Genomic DNA, 16,637 nt, shown 5'->3' on the forward strand with positions numbered 1-16,637 from the left:
AAAAAAGAAGATTATCAAACGACAGAGGCTAGCTCCATGGTATGACTCAGAAACTCGTAACCTGAAGCAAATGTCGTGTATATTTGAAAGAATGTGGCGATCCATCAAAACAGAAGAGTCTTGTTTACTCTGGCAAAATAGTCTTCATAAATACAGGAAGGCCCTACGGCATGCTCGAGGTGTCTACTACTCCTCCGTCATAGAAGAAAATAAAAACAATCCCAGGTACCTTTTCAGCACTGTAGCCAGGCTGACAGAGAGTCACAGCTCCACTGAGCCAAGTATTCCTATAGGCCTCAGCAGTGATGATTTCATGAGCTTCTTTAATGACAAAATCCTAAAGATTAGAGACAAAATTTGTAACCTCCTGCCGTTAACTGGTGCTGATGTATCTTTGGAAACTGCTCAAACACCTGACCATTGTTTTTCTCCAATTGACCTTCCTGAGCTAAATTCTCTGATGTCTTCGTCTAAACCATCAACCTGTCTTTTAGACCCGATTCCAACCAAGCTGCTTAAGGAAGTCTTTCCCTCAATTAGCACTTCTTTACTAGATATGATCAATATGTCTTTATCGACTGGCTATGTACCCCAGCCTTTTAAACTAGCTGTAATTAAGCCACTTCTTAAAAAGCCTACCCTTGATTCAGGCACCTTAGCTAACTATAGATCTATATCTAACCTTCCTTTTATTATTTATTTAGAAGATCCTTGAGAAAGCAGTCGCTAATCAATTATGTGACTTTCTTCATAACAACAGTTTATTTGAGGACTTTCAGTCAGGATTTAGAGTCCACTCCAACACTGAGACAGCCCTTGTGCGAGTTTCATATGATCTACTTACTGCTTCAGACAGAGGACTTCTCTCTGTACTCGTCCTGTTAGATCTTAGTGCTGCTTTCGACACGATAGACCATCACATCCTGTTACAGAGACTAGAACAGTTAACTGGCATTACAGGATCTGCATTAAGTTGGTTTAAATCTTATTTATCAGATCGATCTCAGTTTGTTAATGTTCATGATGTGTCCTCTATGCACACCAAAGTAAGTCATCGAGTTCCACAAGGTTCTGTGCTCGGACCGATTCTTTTTACCTTATATATGCTTCCTCTGGGTAATATCATGAGGAAACACTCCATTAATTTTCATTGTTACGCAGATGATACTCAATTATACTTATCAATGAAGCCAGACAAAACCAATCAGCTATCTAAACTAGAAGCATGCCTTAAGGACATAAAGATCTGGATGACTAGAAACTTTCTGCTACTTAATTCAGACAAAACTGAAGTTATTGTGCTCGGCCCAAAACACCTGAGAGATTCTTTCTCTAATGATATAGCTGCCCTAGATGGCATCAGCCTGGCATCCAGCACTACTGTTAGGAATCTGGGAGTTCTATTTGACCAGGATATGTCCTTTATCTCCCACCTAAAACAAATATCAAGGACAGCCTTCTTTCATCTTCGCAACAAACATCAGACACATCCTGTCTCAAAACGATGCAGAAAAACTAGTCCATGCATTCGTTACTTCCAGGTTGGATTATTGTAACTCGTTACTATCAGGCTGCCCTAATAAGTCACTAAAAACTCTTCAGCTTGTACAAAATGCTGCAGCACGTGTGCTGACAAGAACTAGGAAGAGAGATCACATCTCTCCTGTATTAGCCTCTCTGCACTGGCTTCCTGTAAAATCTAGAATAGAATTTAAAATCCTTCTTCTTACTTACAAAGCTCTTAATGGTCAGGCACCATCATATCTTAAAGAGCTCATAGTGCCATATTACCCCTCTAGAACATTGCGCTCCCAGGATGCACGCCTGCTTGTTGTACCTAAAGTCTCTAAGAGTAGTGTGAGAGGTAGAGCCTTCAATTATCAGGCCCCCCTCCTCTGGAACAATCTACCAGCCAAAGTCCGGGAGGCAGACAACCTCTCTTCTTTTAAGAGTTCAAACTTTCCTCTGTGATAAAGCTTATAGTTAGGCCTGGCTCAGCCCAGAGTTATGCTGCTATAGGTTTAGACTGCCGGGGGGATCTGACACACCAAGCTCCTCTCTCTCTTTCTCTCTCTGTCTCTGTGTGTGTGGGTTTCTCTCTCTCTGCCTCTCTCTCTGCCTCTCTCTCTGTCTCTCTCTCTGTCTCTCTCCCACTCTCTCTCTCTCTCTCTCTCTCTCTCTCTCTCTCTCTATCATATTAATGCAGCTCATTAACTCTGTATCTTCTGGTTCCATTAACATTACTAACCATATATCTTCCCGGGAGTTCTAGTGCTCCCTTGTCTTGTAGGTTCCTGGGAATTGTTGCTGCAGACCACCTGCTGCTGTGGACCTGCTTGACTACTAACATCAGTCTTCCCCATAGTATCATATTGTTGCTGCTAATGCTAATAGTAGACCTGTTGACTTCAACTGTTACAATAACGATTACTACAGCCTTTATCATTTATTTTGCTTCTCGCGCCAATTTATTTTTTGGTTATTTTCACACTAGTCTACCACTATTATTGGCATTGTAACCATAAGTATGTATTATCTGTTGTTGTTGTTGTAACAAGGACATATGTTGTTGTTGTAACAGGAACATATGTTGTTGTTGCTCTCTTTGCCTGTCTCTATCCTGCATCTCCTTCTATCCCATTTTCGGCCCATCCAATCGAGGCAGATGGCTGTTCAACATGAGTCTGGTTCTGCTCGAGGTTTCTGCCTGTTAAAATAAGGTTTATCTGCCAATGTGCCGAATGTTGCTAAGTGCTACTCATGGTGAGTCATGTTGGGTCTCTCTTTAAATAACATAACAAAGACTCGGTCTAGACCTGCTCTTTTTGTAAAGTGTCTTGAGATAATTCTGGTTAGGATTTGGCGCTATACAAATAAAATTTGATTGATTGATTGATTGATTGATTCTTGGCACACAGTCCCAAGAATCAGGATGATGGGTTGGCCTCTCGAAAAACATTTCACCAGATGCCCATATAGCTGAAACCGGCCTCAAAGTTCACTGACTTACGATATCAATCAGTGTCCTGTGTAGCTAGAACTGCTGCTCTCATAGTCTCTTATACGAGCTGTGGGGCACTGCAGTCCCTGTCCTTTTGGTCTTGGAGTGCCACAAATCCGGGTCACAGCACCAAAGATGTAACTCTGTTCCCTGTTTCTCAGTGTTAAAATAAATATTACTGCCAGACTAAATTAAAAAGCAACACTCTAAAAATAATAAAATTGGCAATGTGAGGAAGCACCAACTCATCATTAGCTGTTTGCTAAAACCCTTTTTTTGACAAGAAAAGTAGACAGATTCACACACACAATTTTCTTTGTTTTCTTCAATTTATGTGAAATGGTTTAATTGATACAAATAGCTGTACTCTGCATTAGTATAATTTTAAGCAAGTTTTTGTTAAAAGTATAATGAAGACATGCAGTATTAAAAACAATAACCTTTTAGAGTTTGAGTCCTTTGTGGAGGCCATCTTGTGCTGGTGCTTAAAGAGGAAGCACGCCTCAACTACAGCCCTTTTATGTGATGGGTGAGTAGGTGGGTTCTCTGATTTGATTGGACAAAGGATGAGTGGTGAAATTGACAGCCAATTAAGGTATATACTGAATGATCTTGAAATGATTTTCTTCCTTTGAATGTGTAATATATATGACTATATGGTGAAGAATGAAATGAGGTTTGTTGGTGTGAGCAAAAAAAACAATGTATATTTGTGTTTAACCATGTCACTTTGATTTTCTACAGTCCTGACCTGATAGGCCAGTTTGAACTGGCAAGGTGGGCTCATATGCTATATATGTGAGTGCAATGAGAGAGTGGGGACTGGTTTTAAGAAGAGCAGCCACAGAACAGTTTGAGCTGTATAATGAATGTAAAGCATTGAAGCTAAGTTTTTTTTGGTTCATGTTTTTTTTCTTTTATTTTTGTAGAGACTGAAAACAAAAGTCTGCTTAATTTTTCAAAGCATAACTCCCTGCCATAGTGATATTTTTTGTCTTCCTGAAGTCTCCCTATGTTTCCCTGCACCTCACTTCGTAACAGGCGACAAAACAGTAAATACCAACTAAAATATTACTCCAACTTAAGTGCAAATGCTTTGCCCTGTTATGCTAGCCACCGATTTCCAACACGGCAAAAGACGTTTTTTACATCGGTAGGAACAACACAAGTTTATATTAACGCCACAAATTGTAGCTCAACACCTTATTAAACTCTATGCATGAACACATTTACTGAATATGATGTATTAAACATGTTCTTTTGTTTTTTTATAATTTTGGCTGCTGTTACTGCTTACCGTCATAAGGTAGTGCAAACAAAGTCTGAAAAACATGGCGACCTATGCACAACAATATCGCCAACTACGTTGTCCTTAAGGACAAATAGGAGGAATTTCTCATTTCTGCCAGCAATATATCGCACACCCATTCACTTGTATGAGAAAATGTGTCCAAACTTTTATATGGTAGTGTATATGTATATATATATATATATATATATCTATGTATATATACCTGATTAATATATGTTCAACCAAAATCTTTTTTTATAAGTTCAGGAAGACATTTTTATTTTGTATTGAATAAATTAACATATTCATTGTAAATAACTTTACATTAAAAACCAACTCATTTTTAACAAATACAAAAGTCTGATAAAAAAACAGAAACAGAGATTACAAACCGTTTAAAACAGTAACATCGGCTTTAAATAGAAAAACAAATTCACAGTTTTAACCCACACTATAATCCAAACGTGAATGTCTGTGTAATATGTCCTTATGTATTTCAGAGTCTGAGTGAAGTGCATCGTTTTCTTTCTACACATGAGGAGTCAGGGTCAAAGGTTTGACATGAATCTGTGAGTACAGAGCAGCCTCTCCTCCACCTAAACTGATTTGCACAAGTTCATCCGGACACATTATGAAACTGATAAAACTGCTCTTTGGTCTCACTCGTGAGCAGTGTCGGGGTAACGCGTTACAAAGTAAGCCGTTAGAGTAATCAGATTACTTTTTTGGTGTAACGAGTAACGTTAGTCAGTTAGTTCTGATATTCAAGTAGTCTGTTATTTAGTTACTTTATCATAAACAGTAATCTGTTACTGGAAAACAAATCACTGTATTTTTCTTTTCCCTTTGTCTCCACAGAAACAGAAACTCCCTGAAGCTCTGTTTATGTTTCTCTCCTCCTTCTTGGCAGGTAGCTGCGTACCAGCAGGAGGTAAACACAGCTGTGTCAGTGCACATGTGTAGCTAGCTAACTCAGCTAGCGAGCTGTCAGAGAGGACAGCATTTACTTTGTGGAAATATCATAATCATTCTGAATGTTTGGGTGAAAGGGACGAGAACAACATGACGGTAAAATGTAAGCTGTGTCTGGAGGATAAGTGCTCGTCAGCTGTGAAGAGCTTGAATGCTTCAAATGTGAAGAAGCATCTGCAGCTAAACACAGCTCAACAACACTGGTGGCGAGGCCCATTGAGGAGGAGAAAGATGCCGGTGGTGTTATGTCTCAGAAACAGCAAGGGCTAGCTTTTAACTCAACTAAAACTGTCACTCAGAAGGAAATGAACAAGCTTGTGGCTGGTTACGTGGTGGAGGAGATGCTACCATTATCAACAGTAGTGTCTCCATCTTTCCGTAAGATCGTTAATAAAATATTAATAAAAGCTTACTCTGATATGGAGAAAGAACTGAAAAACATTTTTGAAGACTTGGAATGACTTGTGGACCGAGTTTTATGGGAATGACAGGCGCACTGGATTCATCCCTCTTCTCTGCAGCACATGAAAGCTGCCATTACATGTAGACTAGTGGGGGGAAGGCGCACTTCAACATGCCAGTGAGATCGAGCAGTTACACGCATCACTTGGTCTAAGTGGGACAGTGACTGCCACAGTCACCGACAACGGTTCTAATTTTGTTAAGGCATTCCAGGTGTGTCAGAAAGTTATCTTTACAGATTTTTACGGCCGCCGCCTCCCCGTGTTTGTGTAACTAATTGTGTTGATTGTGTGTGTTTGTGTAGCTGCCTGGGGAGTTGTATGTCTTTAAGGCTGGAAATCTCCTTCACCTGCACTGATGGCAGGAGGAGAAAGGATTGGTGTCGTCCCAGAGAGACGGCCAATCAGAGGACAGCAGCAGCCGACCTCCCCTGGTATATTTTTTTAAAAACCTATATGCACTTTTAGAGTTTGTATGCATTTAGAAAAGTCTTTATGTACTACTTTAACTTTTGTTAGGCCCTATGTGTTTTGAAAAAAGCAGATACACTTTAATTGTATATAGTTTATGTAAGCACTTACCTTGTTTACCGGTTCATTAGGTGCATGTTGAAACATGATGCAGTGTAGGCCACAAGAGCCTGTGTTGTATATTGTTTTCATTAAAACAGCTGTGCGTAATATGCCTCTGCCCAGTTCGCTGTCAGATTGTTGGGACAATAAAGATCTGTGAAGGTTATATTGTGTCTGTCATTCCTGTTATTAGGCCACCGTCAATGTAATGACTGCAAGGTCAGTACATTAAAAGGTAGATGAACAGTAGGCTACACGCCATCCTAACAATATAACCGTCATACGTAACGACTCGCAAAGATGTTTTAATTTTGTGTGATGCAAAAGTAATCTAACACGTAACTTTGCTCAGTAGGTAACACAGTAATGTAACGAGTTACTTTTTAACGGCAGTAATCTTGTAACTTGTTACCCAAAACTGCTTGTGAGAGCTTAAAGGCTTAAATATCACTTCTTATTTCCCAGCTCCCTGTCAGGCCCAGGAAGGCATTACCTCACACAACACAAGCATTCTCCAGCGTTCCCGAAGGTTCCTGCATAGATGCAGCATTGAACTGCTGCAGGAAACAGTTTCCTCTGTCACATGTCTGACAGGTGGTCTCCCTGTGTCTGACTCCTGTGAGTTCAGTATCAGTGAACCTGGACTCTCAGTCTGGTCCTGATGTTAAACAGAACACAGACAGCATCACAGATGTTGGTAAAAACATCAAAGCTCCTCCTGTCGTCTCATTCTGTATCAGGATGTCCCCTTGTTTGGTCCGTGATGTCTGTGATACCAGGAAAACAAGACATCATCGCAGCTGAGAGGACTTTCCCAGAAGCCTGTGCAGCTCTGGGGCCATGAGGAAAGGTTTCTGTGAAGTCCCATCATTCCTCTCCAAGTCGTCACCTGGTCGGAGCGATGGACGGATGGACGGATGGATGGATGGATAGAGGGAAAGTAAGGGAGAAAAGGCAGGTATGGACAGATGATGAATGGGTGGATGAGGCAGGTAGATCAGCAGGACAGCATGGTTTTATATAAGGAAGAGACAAAAGACAGAAGTGTTGAACATGACGTGGTTAAAGACTTGTGACAGAAGAACTTCACCCTCACTGACATTGAGCCCTGACCTGATTAAAACATCCACAGTGTCAGAGGAAAATGTTGACCAGTGATATTAGAACATGAAACACAGACTGCAGGATGAACTTATCCAAACTCACATTTAGAAACTTTACTATTCACCTCTGTTATTTTCATGTGTCAGGTGTTTGGTTCAGTTTCCTGTGATCAATATTTAAAACTTTCTAATGTGTTTTTTTTCAATACCAATTGGATCTTCTGCTACTTCTGCAGAACTTTGAGCAGCTTTAAATGAAGTGAAAGAACTAACTTAGGTTCGGGAGCAAGACCACGCCTAAAACCACACCTACAGTCATCTTCGTTTCATGCAACTCAATTTGTTTCAGATTCTTCGAGGACAGACAGACCGAGCTTCATGCTGAAACTCATGATCGCTTTCCAAAAAACTTTAGATAAAACGCTAGATAACACTACTCACTCATGTCACGGGACCTCAGCCGCTCCCACAGCCACTACCTCCATCATCACCTCCCCCTGGTGGGGGACAGGTCGTATCACCCCGTGTGCCTGCACCCTCTGTGTCTTACTTCTCTCAAGCTATCACAGCTTTCTTTTCATCCCTGTGTTCGCAGGCTTCACAAAATCCCTGTGCACATACATCCTTTCATCCCATCATCCCTTCTTCTTCTCTTCCTTCAGCCCCTCAAAGCAACATGACTTCTGCTCCCCCTACTTCACTCATAGCCAACACAGCCCCCACAACACACTTGGCTAAGTCAGCTATCCTCAAACCCCTATGTCATTTCCAACTGATCTATTCTGTCAAACGCCCCTCCCTATTCCTATCCCCTCCTCTCCTCTTCCCCAACACCCAAATGTTTTTTCCCAGTCTGCCAGTAATCACACTCTTGCCACAGCAGCACCACCTATTCACCCAGCTTCATGTATCTATTGCCCCTCTCAGGGGCGTTTTTAGGACTTGAAAACATCTGGGGCTTAGCCAAATACATCTGGGGCTAACCTCACTCATACGCACGCACGCGCACGCACACGCGCACACACACACACACACACACACACACACACACAGACTGTCACACCCTGGACACTTTAAGATAACATCCTCTGCCTCATTAAAAACTGTAAATTCTTGACATTGCTTGCCTTTAAATTATATAATGTTCTTCATGTGATTAAACTATGACAATTATTTACTGTTAAAGCTTGACAAGAAGAAGTATTGCAAATGCAAACACAGGTGACAGAAATCATATAGCAGGTGATTATCAATAAATGACAACTAATTGCATAGCCCAAAGAGCTGTGGCCTTGGGAAAGATTGTAGGGCAAACACGTAATGAGAATACCACAAACAAGAGCCAAAACGGACAGAAACAACCCGTTCAGTGTTGAGATTTCCCGACTCCCTCGAATGCATCAGAAATGATCGATCCGATCTCTGTTCATCAAACGAGCATTTTAAAAGTTGTTTCTTCTCCTCTTGAGAACAGACCTGACAAAGCTTCATTTTACTTACAAATCTGCATCATGATGAACTTTTGGCAAAGGTAAGAACCATTGACATGACAACGCCGTCATGCTTGTGCAGAGCTCTATTGCACCCCCAATAACAATTGAAACTACAGCTAAAGTTACGTTCCACTGCGGTACATTAAAATCAAGTCCGGACCAATAACCTTCGGGCTAGGATCAAAACATTCGGGGCTAAAGCCCCGGATTTGGCTCTAACAACACCACTGGCCCTTTTCCTGTCTCCCCAACATTGCGCAAACAAATTATCTCTGGTAACTACATAGATTTAGCCCAAGTACAGCCATCCATTATTGACACTTGCCAACCCAGAGAAATGCAGACCAACTTTGGTTCAGTTCAGCTCTGTCAACCACTTCCTTCAAGGTCACAGGACTTAACTCCAGCAGCATTCACTCAAGGATTTTCACTTTCTTGTGACATAATCTGTTGTCTATGACTATCATTCCATTTTCCTTGACATGGCCTTACGTTTCAGAGGAACTGTTTTTTATAGTTACCACATTAATTTCACTAACCAGGCTGCCGGCCGCATTCAACAATTCAACCAGGCAGGGCTCTACATAAGCACTGGCCCAGTGGCCCAACGGTATGTTTGTAACCTTCCAGACCAGTAGATAAAGCATTTAACTGGCCAAGTGTGCCAGTAGGATCCACAAGCCCACAATGTACACAATATAGTAGCCTTCCCAAGATTCACAGTCCCGATGGACAAGGCTGATTACTTTGTTTGCAGAATCCCACGGTAGTCTCCATCCAATATCAGCATCACTGCAGGCACTTTGGCTACTGCTGTCAACAACACGGTGTTGCATACGCAACAGAGGAAAAGTAATTCTAGAACTAATTGATGTTAGCAAGCTACCATGGACTACTAAAATGTTTTTAAACCCCCTACTCCGGGTCAAATGCCAGGAAATAAAGCAACAGTTGAAAAAAAAGAGGAAAAGATAGGGGTGGATGGTATACGGTTTCAATACCGTCACCGGTGTCACGTTCTGCCATGACATGGATTTTGCAATTCCGTCATTACCAGGATAAACACACACGTTTTAGTTTTCATACACACACGAGGGAGACTTCCCCTGCTGTGCATGCAGAATCTGTGTCACCAACCTGTAAACTGAAAACATGCATGCGCCACTGCTCCTGTCACAGATGTGCCTGCGGGATGATCGAGGCAGACGTGCAGTTACGTGAGGTGGCTATAAGTGTGTGTATTCCCGTTCTCAGCCGCACCTTATCTGTCCCAGCGTACATTAACATTGTGGCTGACACTGTTCATGGAGCGGACATGCCGCAGACTATTTACTTTTAACGGCTACACCGGCAGCGCACACACAGCAAGAGGTTGTGTGTATGCTGACAGATAGTAGAAGACAGTAAGCTTTCGTTAAAAAAACGTTATTAATAAGCCTCTTTATTTTTACCCATATAATTATTTTGGTCTATTTTTATGAGTTTATAATAGTTCCACAATTCAAAGAATATTCAGTAATAAGAACCTTTGTCAGCATCTCTACCTCCGATCATCCCCAGACCCTTAGACATACAATCTTCTGTCAATATCCCCATGCCCAAGGGAGTTGAAAAAGAGGAAGGCCAATCCTCTACCAAGCAGGCAGGATGGTGTGCAATAATTTCAACCACCTTGGCTGCATCCTTTCCAACTGCCGCCTCCTGCATGGTTGCTCCTTCTGCGGAGATGCCCACACTAGAAGTGCCTGCCCACACAATCCGACCACACCTGCAGACTGACTAGCACAGCACCGTGGCACACCCATTAAGGTAAATGCCTTTGCCGCAGCTCTTCAAAAACATCCAGACAGAGAGTTTATTCACTTTCTTCTTCATGGTTTCACTCACGATTTAAATCCAGGCATAGATGTACTTCCTGACACTTCCCACACCTGCCACAACCTTCAGTCTGCTCTCACAGAGCCAGATATTGTTGACACTCCTTTGGCAAAAGAGGTCAATGAAGGGTTTATGATTGCCTCATTCAATCATCCACCTTTCCAAATGAGCCCAATAGGCGTAGCCACCCGAAAATACCTCTCTTTCCCACACTGCTCACACATACCAAGCATCAACAGTATCATTCCCTGCCCTGATTTCCTCATGCAACATGCAACTGGGGCGGCTGTGGCTCAGTGGTAGAGTCGGTCGTCTTTCAATCGGAAGGTCGGAGGTTCGATCCCCAGCTCCGTTAGGCTACATGTCGAACTGTCCTTGGGCAAGACACTGAACCCCAAATTGCTCCCGGTGGCATAGCCAACGGGTATGAATGTGTTATCTGATTGACAGTTGGGCACTTTACGTAGCAGCCTCTGCCATCAGTGTGTGAATGGGTGAATGTGATATGTAGTGTAAAAGCAGCTTTGAGTGGTCGCAAAGACTAGAAAAGCGCTATATAAGTACAGTCCATTTACCATTTAACTATTGACCATGCTATCACTCTCATCCGTTTAGCAGGCCGTGCAGCTTGGCTTTTTAAGCAGACATTACAAGTCCTTTCAAAGTCTTGTCCATACATCCAGACATCTGGTGTTTCTTTGGGGTGCACAGGAAAGGAGCCTTTTACTTTTCGGTGTGCCTCACCTTCAGCTGCAGAAGCAGTCCAAGATCTTTGACTCCCTTTCAAAAGCCCTGTGCTGGATTCTGACCAACAACTACAGACTCCCATATTTACTCCATCTACTTGATGATTTCCCCGTCGTCATTCCACTATCCTCATCTCCAAAGTTTTGGCTCGCCACCCTCACAAAAGCTTTCTCTGAAATTGGTGTCCTTCTTTCTGAAGAAAAAACAAAAGGCCCTAGTACCTCCATCGAGTTTCTAGGCATTACCTTAGATTCCATTTCCTTCCAGGCATCTCTGCCTTCAGGGAAAATACAGTGCAACACTCTGCTCCTGTCTAACTATCTCTTCGCAGATAGATGGACCAAACGTCAGCTACTATCTCTCCTGGGCCACCTCAATTATACCATTTGCATAATAACTCAAGCTAAGTCTTTGCTTTCCAACCTTTTGACAAAAGCTGCAGCTGTTCCTCTCTGCATGACAGAGTAGAGCTGGATAAGGCATTCAAAATGGAAATGCGCATGTGGCAATATTTCCTGTCTTCCTGGAATGGCATTTCCTTCTTCTATGATGATTTCATCACCCAACTAGAAGACATTCAGCTCCATACAGTCGCAGCCCCTTCCTTAGGTTTTGTTGGCTACTACAGAGGAAAATAGTTTGCTTCTGTTTTGCCCTCAGAGATAAAATGTCTGGTCTCCTTCATCTGCCCTTCATGAGCTCTACCCAATCATCATCGCAGCCTTACTTTGGGGGCATGAATGGTCCAGAAAATCCATACTCATACACTCTGATTACTCAGCAGTCAGCAGTCGTAGAGATCCTCAACAAAGGCCAATCCCATTCACCAACCATCATGCCAGTTCATCCTCAGGGCAGCCCACATTCCCGGTCACCACAACATTATCGCTGACACTTTGTCTTGTCTCTCTTTCCAGAAATTCAGACACCTGGCACTAGAATCGGATCTGCATCCCATTCCTGTCCCTTTTCAGCCACAACATTCAATTAACTCCACACCTGAGAAACATCTCCAATGCTTCACTAGAAGCAATCCTCAAGAGTCTTGCTCCCAGCACACTCTCAGTCACTTCTAACAGGCTGGAACTGTCATACTTCAAGTCATATCATGCCACATACCAGCAATCATTTCCTTCTCTGAACATCATGCCCATCTGCAATTTCATCACCCACACTCACTCCATCCAAAAGACCATTCAGACCCACCGAGCAGAAATAAACTTCTTCATCTAACCAATTACGGGCCACCATTGTTTTTCCATCTCCCATTCCCATATACCAATGTTAATCAAAGGTTTAAGAAAACAGCGCCTGCTGCTGACCTCTGACCTTCTCAGTCTCAGTGTATTCATTCACTATGTTCAGGCTACTTGTCCCCTGTGGTCGATTCTACCCTGGAATGCATGTTCCTGCTGGCCTTCATCAGTTTCCTCAGGTGCTCTGAATATGCCCCGACTTTATCTGTCTTTAATCCCTCCCATCATCCCAAGCTATCTGACATCACAATCCACGCTCCTGACTCTCTAATATTAATGCTTCGATGGAGTAAAACTGATCAGCTAGGGGTTTCCATCCCCATTTATATCTTCCGCCTTGATTTTTATCTCAGCCCATACGAGCCACACAGAGACAGGAAAAATGTCCACTCGATTCTGGCTCCAGAAATATCTTCACAAAGTCCTCCACATTTCAGCCATAAGCTCAGAAGACTACTGAACCCATTCTTTCTGCATTGGCGCAGGATCCACTGCAACCAGACTAGGCATTTTCAGACATCCAACCATCCAGGTTCTCGGACGCTGGTCCTCCCAGGAATATCACTCCTACATTCGTAACAATCTCAACGATCTGCGTCAAGCTCACACTCAACTCAGCTCTGTTTAAATCTCACTTTTTTTAGGGTCCGAATCAGCTTGGGTAGATTTTGCCTGAGATGGAACCCCAACTCTGAGTCTCCCTCTGCCCGGTCTTAAGCATATCCTCCCAGACCAGCCTTACAGAAGACATCCCCATCACCTTCACCCCTCCCCTCAGACAGAAATTTGTCTCAACATATTTAATTCCAGAACTTTGCTAGTGAAACATAATTTAACTTCAGAGAAGATTCAGTACAACACTGTGTGCTCAAACGTTTTAATCATCTTTCACTTATACAGAAAAAACTGATGAGATTACAGTTTTGTACTCTGACCACATATTATATACATAAAATATATATACTTTATTTAATAATATGTAACTTTTAATTTTATTCTTACTTATTTCTGGACTTTTTTGTAGATTTTATTTGAATTAATGTTTATTATATTTTTGTATTTCTAATAGATGTTTGGTCATAGTGAATGTATTTTTATTAGGGCTGTCAATCGATTAAAATATGTAATCGCGATTGGCTATGCCACCGGGAGCAATTTGGGGTTCAGTGTCCTGCCCAAGGACACTTCTACATGTAGCCTGAGGGAGCTGGGGATTACTTTAATCTGATCACTTTTTTTGCTCAGTCCCCCAAACAAACCTGCTCTGCTCTCTGCACAGCTGCTGGCCCCGCCCCCTCTTTCTGTCTGTCTCTCTGTCTGCTGTGTCTTCATCAGCAGTCCATTAAATTAAGTCACAAAAGTTAAACATTTTCTCTCACTATTCAGTTCTCACAAAACATGAGTCGCATGTGCACAAAGGACTTTATTAATGACGTAGCGATCAAAACGATCGATCGTTACCGAATGACATCTGCACCTTTTACAAGCTTTATAAACAGCTGCAATCAATGCAATTACAATAGGGACATACAGAGATACATAGTAGGAATGTTTACATTGCGTTACAGAACTGCATATGATTGTGTGCGGACAGAGAGCGTCCTGATGTCCTGTGACTCCTGTCACTGTTTCAGTGCTCTTCCTCAACAAGGAGAGCGGGCGAATGACCGTTCATTTGGAGCATAGTCGTTTAATAGCACAGATATCTGAAGCAGCGGCAGCGCTGCGGCAAAACGCATGTAGCGGAAACACTGCCGGTGGTAAATCCATTCACATCGACAGTAAATACAAATAACTTTTGTCTTGTCCAGAGAACCATCTAGCGGGGCTTTGCCATTTAAAAGACCCTTTCTGTATCCATTTCTGCTCACGGAAGTTGGTTTCTGAATGCTTTCCCACAACATTGCAGCTGCATCGCTTCCTGATTTCTCAAACTACGGGGCGGGCGGAGGGTCATAATAATAGAAGGCACGTGCGTTAATCGCGCGTTAAAATAATTTGTGGCGTTGGGGAATGTTAATTATTATGTAAATTTGTTTTTAACTTCTTTACTAAACAATAAAATAATAGTATAATAGTGGAGTTTATACGATGTGGAGATATTAAAGGATGAACTGATAGAGTAGTTTATATGTGAGTTATATTATAATGTCAGACAGTTCAGTGATAGCAGTGTGTGTGTTCAGTTCTAACATCCTCTCATGTACTCACAGAAGCAGAGGAAGAGTGTGTCCACACACATGGCGTACACGCTGAAGAACCCGTGAGCGATCAGGTACGACCCAACCACCACCGTCTGATGTTACAGACACACACACACACGGAGACAGACACAAGCACACAGAAGAAAAGACAACGATGAGTTCTGATCAGATTTGAATCTGTGACTGTCAAACTCTCGGTGACTTCTTAGTAAATGATAAATGGACTGTACTTATATGTTTCTTTTCTAGACCACTCAAAGCTGCTTTTACACTACATGTCACATTCACCCATTCACACACACTCACTCACACACACACACACCTCCAATCAGATCTATGCCCGTTCATACCCGCCAGAAGCAGTTTGGGGTTCAGTGTCTTGCCCAAGGACACTTCGACATGTAACCTGAGAGACCAACGAGCCGCACTGCTGCATCAGGACTGTTATTCTATCCTTCATTGTGCATGTGTGTGTGTGTGTGTGTGTGTGTGTGTGTGTGTGTGTGTGTGCATGTGTGTGTGTGTGTGTGTGTGTGTGTGTGTGTGACTCTGACCAGTAGTGGGACCCAGTAGTAGTTAAGATCGGGCACTTCATGCTGGATAACAGGGATCTTCCTCGTGAAGAAGAAGAAAGCAACCACCCCTGAAACACACACAAACGCACACACACACACACACACACGAACACACACCCCTTTTTTTTACCTCAACATTATAGGTAAAAACAAACAACTTAAACACTTGATTGTAAATAGTAATGTGCAACATGAATATGACACTATGATAGTTCAGCCTGTCACTCACCGACTCCTCCTGCGATCAGCACTTTACCCAGAAACAACAGCAAGTCTGTCACTCTGTCCAGGACTGCCACCCTGCACACACACACACACACACACACACACACACACACACACACACACACACACACACACACACACACACACACACGCACACACACACACGCACACACACACAGTACAGTCTGATTCAGCACAGACGTTAAATCTTTCAACACCCAGGCTTCTTATTTGTTGAGTCCTCTGACAGCTCAGACGCATGAACCTGTTGAGGCTGTCAGCTCCTGTATTTGCTCACTGAGCCCAACACACTGAGTAAACATTATTAACTGTTTCATAAATAGTTAGTGAAGATGACACCAGACGTCTGGCTTTGCTTTCAGCATCACGCTCACTCTGTTCCGAGCTCCAAATGAGGAACACTCAGCAGGTGATTCATTTAACGTTAGAAGCTAGAGATGTTATATTTCATGAACAGAACTGTTGATTGTTTGTGTCCCTTCTGTGCTCTGTACCATTAAGGCCACATTGAACACACTGCTGTGTTCTGCATGTGTGCTGCTCTGCTGAAGACGTGCCTGTGCAGCCTGTCAGAGGGTGCGTCTGTGTGGATGGATCTCAAACATTCTGTTCACAGAGAAGAGCCTCTGTGATGAAGACAAACATATACTCCTCACCTCACCATGTTCCTCATCAGCAGGAAGAAGGCCTCTCTGGCTGAGGTGCACAGGTTCTGACCATAGATCGCCACCTGGTGGACGTCAGACAGAACACACCTGTCACACAAACATTGTACTTCATACTCATGTTAAATAAAGCATTACTTTAGCGTCTCACCATGATGTATGCGTTCCTGTT

General features: G+C 42.6%; 1 protein-coding gene across 1 annotated transcript in view; it reads right to left on the reverse strand.

The window, feature by feature from the left end:
* Window positions 1-7,089: 7,089 nt before the first annotated feature.
* slc44a5a (solute carrier family 44 member 5a) overlaps window positions 7,090-16,637 on the reverse strand; it is a 42,972-nt gene continuing 33,424 nt past the window's right edge. Inside the window, exons 18-23 of the mRNA XM_069684083.1 lie at window positions 16,617-16,637; window positions 16,457-16,530; window positions 15,784-15,854; window positions 15,534-15,622; window positions 14,987-15,071; window positions 7,090-7,187 (exon numbers count right to left, since the gene is read on the reverse strand). The exon at window positions 16,617-16,637 is cut by the window's right edge and continues 83 nt beyond it. Of these exons, the coding sequence (XP_069540184.1) occupies window positions 7,090-7,187; window positions 14,987-15,071; window positions 15,534-15,622; window positions 15,784-15,854; window positions 16,457-16,530; window positions 16,617-16,637 (438 nt within the window). The remainder of the gene's footprint in view (window positions 7,188-14,986; window positions 15,072-15,533; window positions 15,623-15,783; window positions 15,855-16,456; window positions 16,531-16,616) is intronic.

The sequence above is a fragment of the Semicossyphus pulcher genome, unplaced genomic scaffold (genome assembly GCF_022749685.1).
Source record: "Semicossyphus pulcher isolate SPU_LCO1_2020_fin unplaced genomic scaffold, fSemPul1.0.p SCAF_7, whole genome shotgun sequence".
Lineage (NCBI taxonomy): Eukaryota > Metazoa > Chordata > Actinopteri > Labriformes > Labridae > Semicossyphus > Semicossyphus pulcher.